The sequence below is a fragment of the Petromyzon marinus genome, unplaced genomic scaffold (assembly GCF_048934315.1).
Source record: "Petromyzon marinus isolate PM22_M1 ecotype Great Lakes invasive population unplaced genomic scaffold, UKy_Petmar_22M1.pri1.0 PM_G_Scaffold_44, whole genome shotgun sequence".
Classification (NCBI taxonomy): Eukaryota; Metazoa; Chordata; class Hyperoartia; order Petromyzontiformes; family Petromyzontidae; genus Petromyzon; species Petromyzon marinus.
Window position 1 is genome coordinate 1,605,391 of NW_027422996.1, and position 11,460 is coordinate 1,616,850.

At 39.7% G+C, this 11,460-nt stretch overlaps 1 protein-coding gene across 3 annotated transcripts; it reads right to left on the reverse strand.

Moving 5' to 3' along the window:
• Positions 1–673: 673 nt before the first annotated feature.
• Positions 674–9,423, reverse strand: LOC142917287 (speckle-type POZ protein-like). Of its 3 annotated transcripts, none has more exons than XM_076061919.1 (8): positions 9,306–9,423; positions 8,619–8,740; positions 8,296–8,447; positions 4,953–5,080; positions 3,991–4,168; positions 2,526–2,581; positions 1,976–2,098; positions 674–967 (listed from the first exon to the last, which is right to left on the reverse strand). In XM_076061919.1, exons 1-8 carry the CDS (start codon positions 9,381–9,383, stop codon positions 812–814), a joined length of 993 nt encoding a protein of 330 aa, XP_075918034.1. In that variant the 5' UTR covers positions 9,384–9,423; the 3' UTR covers positions 674–811. The 3 variants fall into 3 exon arrangements, with proteins under 3 accessions (XP_075918034.1, XP_075918035.1, XP_075918036.1); XM_076061920.1 differs by lacking the exon at positions 9,306–9,423 and adding an exon at positions 9,166–9,253 and having other exon boundaries at positions 675–967; XM_076061921.1 differs by lacking the exons at positions 674–967; positions 2,526–2,581 and having other exon boundaries at positions 2,022–2,098.
• Positions 9,424–11,460: the final 2,037 nt, after the last annotated feature.

The following is an 11,460-nucleotide window of genomic DNA, read 5'->3' on the forward strand; positions in this document are numbered from 1 at the left end:
TTATATGGCTTGGCACATTCTTATCTTTCAGAACTGGTTGTTCCCTATACCACTATCTGTAACCTTGAGTACACAGACACTGGACGAATACTCATCCTTCACGTTAAGGTAGACATTGCAGGGTTTTAGACCATTCTGTTTTTGCTTAACTAAACAATTGAACCAAATTGTCCTGCCACCTAGGGACAATCACATCGAACGTTTTATTTTACACTCTCTCAATTGGGATATGTCGTGGTGTTTATTAGGTTGTAGTTTTCCACTTTTTCTACATATATACTTGTTTATAGAGTTGTAGATGTATAGATGTAACACTATATTACATGGTAAAGTGAATTTGGCCACCTTTTTGTGAAAGTAAACATATTTGCTTAAATTAACATTATTTTCAAAGCAGAGGAAAGTTGGTAGTCTGATGCAAAGTCTTCACGGTTGTTTGCATGGAGGCCACAGGTAAATAACCGCACCGTGCAGCCAAAGTTTTCCTGGTCATAGATGTTCTTTGCCTGCCACCGTTAAGTCTGTTTGAGACGCTTGCATGGAGGTCCCAGCTGTGGAGACTGGGCCGTGGCCAAGGCACGGAAAGCATCCGCAACCAGGTGAGGGCGAGACAGAACCATGGACTTCCAGCCCGCCGTCTCCATTACGTCCATCGCATGACTGCAAGTACAAGTCAGGGTTAAGCGAGCTCCTAATAAGCAGTGTCTATAAGGATTGGGGCAAACGGTTAGTCTCCATTAAAAGGGACTGTAATGCAAATTGCCAGGTAACATCATCAATGTTACGCAGCTCAGTGACAGTCACACTCTCACTAGACTTGCCTGTTTATTATGAAGTCAATGGCCCGGGCCTTCAACTGCTCTGCACTGTGCAAATCGGCCAAGATCAAAGTCTCTACAACATTTTCCACCGACAAGTTTGTGCATAGTGCCTCCTCGCACATCACCTTCAACCTCTCTAATGCATACTTGAGAAAAGTAAAAACAAAGTGCAATTTCAGTATTAAGAACACTATTTTCTCTACCTATTTCGCTTGTATAACATTCCCTCACCCCATGAACTACTTTATAAACGCAGTATATAGCAGTCAAATGTTTGAGAATTTTCTTAAAACATGGCATCAACCTTTCAGCATATTTATGTTTTAAGTCATGTATTTATTGATCTCTACTATAATTAGGGGTCCTTGTCCTAAACTTTATTATATTGGTTACAAAGTCATGCAAATTACAAAGGAGGTGAGATGTTGTTTTCCAAGAGCTTAAATAGTTTGGTTGTTAAGCTGATAAACAATGCAACTGCAAGCCACCATATTTCAACTCTAGCAGAATATTAAACTTTAATGAACAAAGCTTGAACATGCGACTTTATACGATTTGTATTCTTATTTCATTACTATTGAATATGATGTTCCAGAAGGGAGAGTAATGACTCTTAACTGATTATCTGGCAGATCTTCAGGAACAGCAGGATATCCGTTTCCTTAATAAAAGTATATTTGTTCCAATTTATTTCTATACAGCCATGCCATATCAAACAATCTTTTAAAACACTTCCCTTTATTTTATTACTAATTGTATCAATTGTTAATGTGATTAACAAAAAACCCTCAATACAAGAACACACAGCCAAATGGTTGCACTTAGGATAAAAATGCTGCATGTGAATGCACTTCAATGCACACGTACTAGCCTCTAGCATGGACTAATACCAGTTTGACATTCAATTCAATTGTGAAATTGCATGACAATTTATATTTTTTGTTGAAAATTCAATCATCTCCCAGGACATCAATTCCAAAACCTGAAAGCACTAATGTGAACGTCTACATCATATACATTTGCTATTCATATTATTTGTGACACGGGCTTTAGAAAATACCTAAATGCTGTTTTAATTTCACTTGCGACCTACAACTGCATACCGATACATCACAAGGTGGTGCGATCTCACGTTAATATTTTAAGCGTGTAACCTTATCAGCAGCGGCCAGCAGCTCATCAGCCATCTTCTCCAGGTTTGGAGCCCTTCCCGTATAGACAAAACTCATCATTTCCTTGAACACGTCAGGCTCCACATCATTAATCTCCACTCGATTCTGCAAGGTAGCAACACAATATATTCAAATTAACTTCGGCATATATTGGGAGACGAAAATATAGCATTAAATTAAATAAACATCCTTTATATCTACACAACACATGTAAAGTGGCTCCATTCAAGTTGTATTCAACTTGCCGATGACTATTTATTGCGCGTAATAAATCCATTCTTGACACACATGCAATGGCCTTCTGTGAAATGTTGTATAAAAAATAGCTATAAAATACAATCTAACATTCCCTCGGAATGAATACTTTTTGATAATAAATGTGCAATGCGCCAAAAGAGTTACTAGGGTAATAGTTCAACATTTGACAGCACTCTCAAGAGATACTTATCAACCGATCCATTGTGACAAATGCACCTTGGAAATGTATGATCACAGTATTAATGTGCTGTATTAAGATTGCATTTAAAGATACCTTTTTGCTCTCTTCCATTTCATGTTCAAACATAGCATTAAAAACAAGTGACCGACCTGAAAAAGGTAAAGCAACTGTTAACAAATAGAGTAAAACCTTGGATTGCGAGAATAATTTGTTCCGGAAACATGTTTGTAATCCAAAGCACTCATATATCAAAGCACTCGTATATCAGTTGTGATCACGTGACGCTCGGCAGGCAAAGCGTATACGTACTACTCGTATTGCAAAACCTCACTCGTTTATCAAATTAATATTTATTAAAAAAATTTGCTCGTCTTGCAAAACACTTGCAGACCAAGTTACTCGCAATTCAAGGTTTTACTGTACAGTGAATTGGAAAAACACCAGAATGTGGTACAGACACATTTAGATGTTATATCTAGAGATCAAATAATCTAGATACAAAAGAGGTAAAATCCAGATCCATATTTTATTTCATATGGCATATCCATTACAGATTTGTCAAACATGGACGCAAATAAATGTCCAAATTAGAGGCTCAAAACCTACACCATAACTGCATTGTGAAAAATGAATTCCTGCACAACAACGATATAGTGAAGTAAATAAAAACGGAATAAAAACTTTAGCAACAGGCTAATTAAATATGTTCATCTCTCACACAATACAATATTACATTTATATATGTAGTGACATCGCGAATGTCACTGTGTAATGCCGGCTATAGAGAGGCACGGCGTGCGATGTATTAACATCGCGGGCACCACGTGGATGTGGGTGCAGTACCGGCCCGAGAGGGGCATGGTGAGCGCTGTCTGACAGTGCTGAGTGGCACCACGCTCTGCGTGGGGTGCCGACCCCTACAGGATAGGGTGTGAGAGTGCTGGCCATGGGAATGGGGTTACCAAGGGCCATGGCACTTGACCACGAAGGACACGTGACCGGTAAAGTGTACACAGGGCCCCCAGGTGGGGGCTAGGGGTGGTCACGTGTCAGGGCCGGGAACCCGCTAGAGGATTCCAGAAGGTGGTCGTGGCCAAGGGCGGAGCCACCCCCGCCACAGAGGATAAAAGCCGGGTCCCTGAGAGGGACCGGCTGCTGTTGTTCATCCTGAAGAATCTACGTCCTACAAGAGTCACCAACACGTGGACCCGGACCCCGGCCAGGGTCCGGTCCGTCGTAGCTAATTCCCGTGTAATTAGTGTAGATAGCCTGGTGGTCCACCACCATAGGTTGTTCATGTGTTACGGGGTAGTACCCCGTGTGTCGGTTGAAGAAGTGCGTCTGTGACTCAGTTGAATTCATTACACATATTTACTGATGTATCCTTTAACAAAAAGCATTACCAATTGACGTAAGCATTTGCCAGTGTTAGTTAATAAAATTCAGTGTAAAACAGGAAATGGCTGTAGTTGATTACCCCAAACTAATTACAGTATCATTAATTATATGGTTCTATTGTACACTAAACGACGCATGTGTTGCTTGTTGTGGCACAGACCTGCCAATACGGCCTTGTGTGCTTTAAACTCCTGGCCACCAACACGAAGCAGGCAGTCAGTGAAGCGGGAATTGTCCCAGATCTCCCCGAAGTCAACTGCCAGCCGGCAATCTGGCACTATCAATGTACTCATGCTGGATTGACCAGAAATGTTCACGGAATCCTGCACCACACTAACCTGCATAGACATCAACCAGCTTTGAGAAGGCATTTGATGATTTTTTTTTACAAATCCTCACTTAACTACACATTTTGCATGAAGATGTAGGCTTTGGTTCAATCAAGCAAGCAAATCTGCACAGACATCCTATATCAGAACAAGTGTTGTGAATAATGCCAAAATAGAGGTCCGTGAAATGTTTTTCATATTAATCAATTGTCATTCTATATTTTTGTCAAGTTATTTTACACTGTATAAACAGTTTAAACAGGTAGTGAGGCCCCTAATTATGGGTTCTGCACAATAACAGAGGAAGTGAACAGCCCTTCTTGATGTGCTTCCTTTCATTATCAAAAATGCTTGTATTTTGTAAAGTATTTTAAAGGTAAAAAATATAAATCTGGCTGATTAAAAGGACCCCCCTAAGGACAAGAAACATTTACATCAAACTGGCTGATGTCCGAGAATAGGAAAAGGAATTCATGTGGCGACATTTAAACAAAACACTTTATGTAATACCTGACATTCTAGTTTATAAAAATGTCAAGGTTTAAATATAAACACTATCCAGAGGGAGAAAACCTAAAAAAAATTACGCTTGATTATTTAATTGTTGTGCTATGTTAACTCTAGCACCAGTGGAGGAAAAACGTGCTTGTAAAACTCATGTTAACAATTTCCTTGTATGGAACAGGGAAAGTAATTATTACAATCTTCAATTAAGTAGAATATTGACTCCAACTGTGCAATTGTAATGACTAAAATAGAAAATTACACATTAGCTGCAGCATGTCATACTTACTTCACCAAAGAGTGTCAGTTTGTTATCTGGAAGCAAGCTATTAGATTCATCAAGCAAAAAATCTCTTCGAATGCATTTTTTAAATCCCCAGTCTTTTCCTTGGAAAAAGCGGTATGCTCGCGGGCTCTCTGTAAAAAAATAGATTTCAAACAATACTCACCAGTTCTTACAATAAACGGTGGTAATTTCATGTAATGGGAAAAAAAAATTATTCTATTTTCAAAGTGTAAAGACAGCAATGTATTCTAAAGCCCTGCGCCACGGTGGCAGTCAACTACCTCGCCTGGTATATAGGTCATGGGTTCGATCTCAACCCTGATGCCTGTATATTTGGAATCTGCATGTTCTCCTTGTGGTTGCATGTATTTTTATCCAGATCTTCCGGTTTTTCCCTCCATATTTATAAAAATCCAGAGTATTTGGCTGCTATACATTTCCACACAATAAGCCATCTCGTTAAGCTATCGTTTGTGGCCGGGGCACTTCTGAAAAAGAGCTATGTACAGTGAGGGAAAAAAGTATTTGAGTCCCTGCTGATTTTGTACGTTTGCCCACTGACAAAGAAATGATCAGTCTATCATTTTAATGGTAGGTTTATTTGAACAGTGAGAGACAGAAAAACAACAAAATTCAGAAAAACGCATGTCAAAAACGTTATAAATTGATTTGCATTTTAATGAGGGAAATAAGTATTTGACCCCTCTGCAAAACATGACCTAGTACTTGGTGGCAAAACCCTTGTTGGCAATCACAGAGGTCAGACGTTTCTTGTAGTTGGCCACCTGGTTTGCACACATCTCAGGAGGGATTTTGTCCCACTCCTCTTTGCAGATCTTCTCCAAGTCATTAAGGTTTCGAGGCTGATGTTTGGCAACTCGAACCTTCAGCTCCCTCCACATATTTTCTATGGGATTAAGGTCTGGAGACTGGCTAGGCCACTCCAGGACCTTAATGTGCTTTTTCTTGAGCCACTCCTTTGTTGCCTTGGCCGTGTGTTTTAGGTTATTGTCATGCTGGGATACCCATACAGGACCCATTTTCAATGCCCTGGCTGAGGGAAGGAGGTTCTCACCCAAGATTTGACGGTACATGGCCCCGTCCATTTTCCCTTTGATGCGGTGAAGTTGTCCCGTCCCCTTAGCAGAAAAACACCCCCAAAGCTAATGTTTCCACCTCCATGTTTGACGGTGGGGATGGTGTTCTTGGGGTCATAGGCAGCATTCCTCCTCCTCCAAACACGGCGAGTTGAGTTGATGCCAAAGAGGTCCATTTTGGTCTCATCTGACCACAACACTTTCACCCAGTTGTCCTCTGAATCACTCAGATGTTCATTGGCAAGCTTCAGACAGGCATGTATATGTACTTTGTTTTGCAGGGGGACCTTGCGGGCGCTGCAGGATTTCAGTCCTTCACGGCGTAGTGTGTTACCAATTGTTTTCTTGGTGACTATGGTCCCAGCTGCCTTGAGATCATTGACAAGATCCTCCCGTGTAGTTCTGGGCTGATTCCTCACCGTTCTCATGATCATTGCAACCCCACGAGGTGAGATCTTGCATGGGGCCCCAAACTGAGGGAGATTGACAGTTCTTTTGTGTTTCTTCCATTTGCGAATAATCGCACCAACTGTTGTCACCTTCTCACCAAGCTGCTTGGCAATGGTCTTGTAGCCCATTCCAGCCTTGTGTAGGTCTACAATCTTGTCCCTGACATCCTTGGAGAGCTCTTTGGTCTTGGCCATGGTGGAGAGTTTGGAATCTGATTGATTGCTTCTGTGGAAAGGTGTCTGTTATACAGGTAAGCTGAGATTAGGAGCACTCCCTTTAAGAGTGTGCTCCTAATCTCAGCTCGTTACCTGTATAAACGACACCTGGGAGCCAGAAATCTTTCCGATTGAGAGTGAGTCAAATACTTATTTCCCTCATTAAAATGCCAATCAATTTATACAATTTTTGACATGCGTTTTTCTGGATTTTGTTGTAGTTATTCTGTCTCTCACTGTTGAAATAAACCTACCATTAAAATTATAGACTGATCATTTCTTTGTTAGTGGGCAAACGTACAAAATCAGCAGGGCATCAAATACTTTTTTCCCACACTGTAGTTCAGTGGGCCTTGCCTGGTAAAATAAAAATAGTTCAGTTTAGCTTTTAACTTCAAGGTAGATGAAAATCAGACCTGGATTTAAGTGTATGAAGATATAGTTCATATGGATTAGTTGAATGTGTTTGTGTATTAATAATGCTTGTCTTTGTAAACATGGTTGTGTGACGTGAGTTACATGTTAACATTACCAAAGACAACACCAAAGCAAATAATAAGAAAAAAACATGAAAGTTTAAAACAAAAAGATAGATTTAGACTCTCAGAAACATGTTAATAGCCTTAGCAAAGCACAGTAAATGTATGGATGTCATCACTTAAAATAGTTATCGCGCATTGAAAGAGTATCCTGAAAGTAATAAGGCAATTATAAAACAAACAATATGAACCACTAAAGCAAGGTAAAGGAGAAGTGTGAAATGGGATGAAAATGCCAACCTTTGTAAAACCACCAGAAATGAATAAAAAAATGGATGAGAATACAAACAAAAATAATGAAGTTGTAATAAACAGTGAGTGCAAGCAGAAAAATAAAGCCGTCACTTGATAAATTACAATGGAATAACACATGGTGAAGATTGTAAAACTAGGAAAAGAAATGTCCGTGAATGACAATGTCCAGGTACACTAAGCAAAATAAAATAATTATTGGAGGGTCAATATCATGGAAAACACAAAAAATATGCATAATGGCAACTTCTGAAGGTGGAACAGGATCAAGAGCACTTTTGGAATATGAATTTGATAATGAAAAGTTGCAATGTGCTACAGGATGAAAGATTCCAATCTAGTGCATATTACCTACTATGAAACACTGATTACAAATAGAAACACTGACAAATGGAACAAAACCAAAAAGTACACAAAGCGTGGAGAGAAGTATGTTGAGAATTACAGTGAGAAACTGAAAGAGGAACACGTTGGTCAAATCAAAACGGCAAATTAGAGACAACATATTGACTGTTGTAAATATAGATTGGGCTTGGACAGGACACATCGCTAAATGGGATGGTTGATGGATGAGACTAGTGGTCGAATAGGAAGAAAAGTAGAGTACATGCCCAAGACGATGTCAAACGTAGACAAGGAGATATTAGATCAGCTCATGTGAAGGATGAGGGATGGTGTTCGTAAGGTTTATACAATGTTTCAAGCAGTCGATAAATAATGGCTGATTATGATATAATCCTGTTACCAAATACACATATGACGTGAATTGATACTTAAATACAAGTAGTTTCACCCATAGCCTTGGTTTCCTCTCCCTTGGCATTAAGAATAGAAACCTTGAACTTGGCGTAGACTTCACTCTTGGGACAGCTGACCAATAACAAGTACAACGATAGGTAATCTTTACTCTCTTCGTCAAGACCCTTGGGGTGTATGCGTAGGCACCTGATTGAACATATAAACAAGACATATTAGGTGTGTATGTACGCGCAGACTACATTGCTAAAACAATATAGTATGAACTAAAACATGCACTATGCAAAATTGTTCTAGTAAAGCACCTCCGTGAGCATTGTGATTTTTTTAATGTCATAAAATAGCCAGAATTTACTGTACCATTTCAATGTATCATTGGTGCCTGCTGAAAATGTAGAACTCTTGAGAACTTGGCCCATTTCTTCACGACAGAAGCTGAAATTGTTGATGGTCCACATATAAGAGAACTTTACAACCTTAACCTGAAATACACGAGCACATAACAGCTATAAAGCTCATTCATTACCATAAATACATGACCATTGACAAACCCTCAAGTATTTCACCCACACATCTGAATATTGTGCTCAAAAACACAAACTGCCTATAAGGAAAGAAACATTACTGTACATGAAAGGGTCTTATTAGTGTTCTGGGATTACCTTGCATGTTCATTACTGCACAGCGTTAACACAACAAGTCTCAACATGTCATAGATTAGAGTGTGCAATAAAAGGCCTTTTTATTTTTTTTATTTTATAAAAACTGCTGCCCCTTTTGTAAAAATACACTACCAGTCAAAATCAGAGACAATTATCTAGTATAATGTTGTTAGTGCAATTCTATGAACTTTGCAATCTGATGTACAAAAATAGCCTGTACAATGATAATCCATAATTGCACTTACACATAATTATGAAACCATTTTGGATGGCTTTGCGATGAACAAAAAACGTGTAAAAGTTAAATGCATTAGCCATGCGCATACTTTGACCGGCACAAGACGGAGACCCGTTGAATGTGATTGGCCACAGGGGAACAAGTTACCTGTGTGTAGCACCAGCTTTCTGCGATGGGCGCATTGGACATTTCAGACGGAGGTGGGGGGCTCGGGGCCCTGGACATGTTTGCATTGAATGCGAGGGAAGTGACATCATCAGGTGACATTAAGAGGGAAGTGACATCATGAGGTGACATTTAGCAGGAAGTGACATCATCAGGCGACATTAAGAAGGAAGTGACATCAGGCGACATTTAGACGGAAGTGACATCATCAGGTGACATTGAGAGAGAAGTGACATCAATAGGCAACAATAAGAGGGAAGTGACATCATCAGGCGACATTAAGAGGGAAGTGACATCATCAGACGATATTAAGAGTGAAGTGACATCATCAGGCGATATTAACAGGGAAGTGACATCATTAGGCGACATTAAGAGGTAAGTGACATCATCAGGCGACATTAAGAGGGAAGTGACATCATCAGTCAACATTAAGAGGGAAGTGACATCATTAGGCGACATTAAGAGGGAAGTGACATCATCAGGCGATATTAACATGTAAGTGACATCATCAGGCGATATTAACATGTAAGTGACTACGAGATTACGAGTTAAATGTTCCTGCTGTGGTTTTCACACCTGACGATGATTGCTTGTGTTGCGGTCGAAACGTCGTAAGAATTTTATTGTTTTATATATTTTTTTATTATTTTATTGTTTCCCTTCTACGTGGTGACTTTACCGAAAGAACAAAGAACATGAATCGCCGCAGTCACGAAAGATTTAAATAATTAAATAAAATTGCAAGAGATTGATTATTCGTGCAAAAGAGCGTCGCGTAACCGATCACTCAGGAGTGGGACCTGCGCCTTTAGTGGCACCCCGACGTGAAACGAGCACACGGCACCAACTGTCCCCACTTCCTGAAACGGAACGGGGTTTTACAATCGATGCACGTGCAACTAGTCTCAATGATTGTTGCGCACAGGAGTGCTTCAGGAGAGCATCAGCGAGGTTTTACTGTTCCTCCTCCACTGGAGGGGCGCAGGCTACAGCACAGCGGTTTACCACCAGGCACTCCGTAGTTTGGGTTGTGTGGACACAACATCGCAGGGCTGTGAGACTTCTTGAAGGAGGAGATGTGGCACATCAGCCTGTTGATGTTTTGATTTAAAGCTTTCCTTACTGCAGTAATTCATATTCTTAGCTCTTTCGGTAAAGTCACGTTGAAGGGAAACAATAAAATATATTTTGATCTAAAGCTTTCGTGACTGCAGTAATTCATATTCTTAGTTTTTTCGGTAAAGTCACGTTGAAGAGAAACAACAAAATAACAAAATATATATAAAACAATAAAAAATTCTCACGACGTTTCGACCATAACTCAAACGGTCATCATCAGGTGTGTTGGTTTGCATAAATTTATTTTTAAACGGCACATTTATTTATAAATTATGATGACCGTTTGAGTTATGGTCGAAACGTCGTGAGATTTTTTTATTGTTTTATATATATTTTGTTATTTTGTTGTTTCCCTTCAACGTGACTTTACCGAAAAAACTAAGAATATTAAAATATATATTGTGTTTTATATATATATTTTATTGTTTTATTGTTTCCCTTCAACGTGACTTTACCGAAAGAGCTAAGAATATGAATTACTGCAGTCACGAAAGCTTTAAATCAAGAGTCCATCTATGTTCTGAAAAGAGGAGGGGGGAGACGAAAAATTAATTTATGCTGTCTGAAAGCCACCGTAAGCGTGAACAATCAATTAAGACCTGAAATGGTTTATCAAATCCTTCCAATGATTGCTAAGCCAGAGTCCATTTTCTCGGTTGAAAGTGTCTCTGTGTTTCTATATGTGGATAGCCTCATGAACAAATCTCTCATGGTAGCCAGATGGATTGCAAAGAACCTCTGTCTTGGAGAAGTCAATGTCATGTGAGCCTACTGAATTATAACAGTGATCTGCCATGGCCGAGGTGTTGGTCCTACCGTGTTTAAGGTCTGCTTTGTGTTCACGAATGCGGTCCGAGACATGGCGTTTGGTTTCTCCAATGTAACTACTACCACAGAGGCAACTTAGTTTGTAGACACCAGGGTACTGTATGTCGTGATAGCGAACTAATGCGTATAATGCTCCCACATTTATAATGAACTTAGGTGGGTGACCACTATTGATTCCCATGTCACAGGG

Bases quoted from the DNA above. Each gene is read 5' to 3' on its own strand.
- LOC142917287 (XM_076061919.1), bottom strand. From the start codon at position 9,383: ATGTCCAGGGCCCCGAGCCCCCCACCTCCGTCTGAAATGTCCAATGCG. The intron at 8,448-8,618 runs GTACAGTAAATT...ATGTTCAATCAG, and splicing joins ACCAATGATACATTGAAATG to GTGCCTACGCATACACCCCA. The intron at 2,582-3,990 runs GTCTGTGCCACA...TACCTTTTTCAG, and splicing joins ACACAAGGCCGTATTGGCAG to GTCGGTCACTTGTTTTTAAT.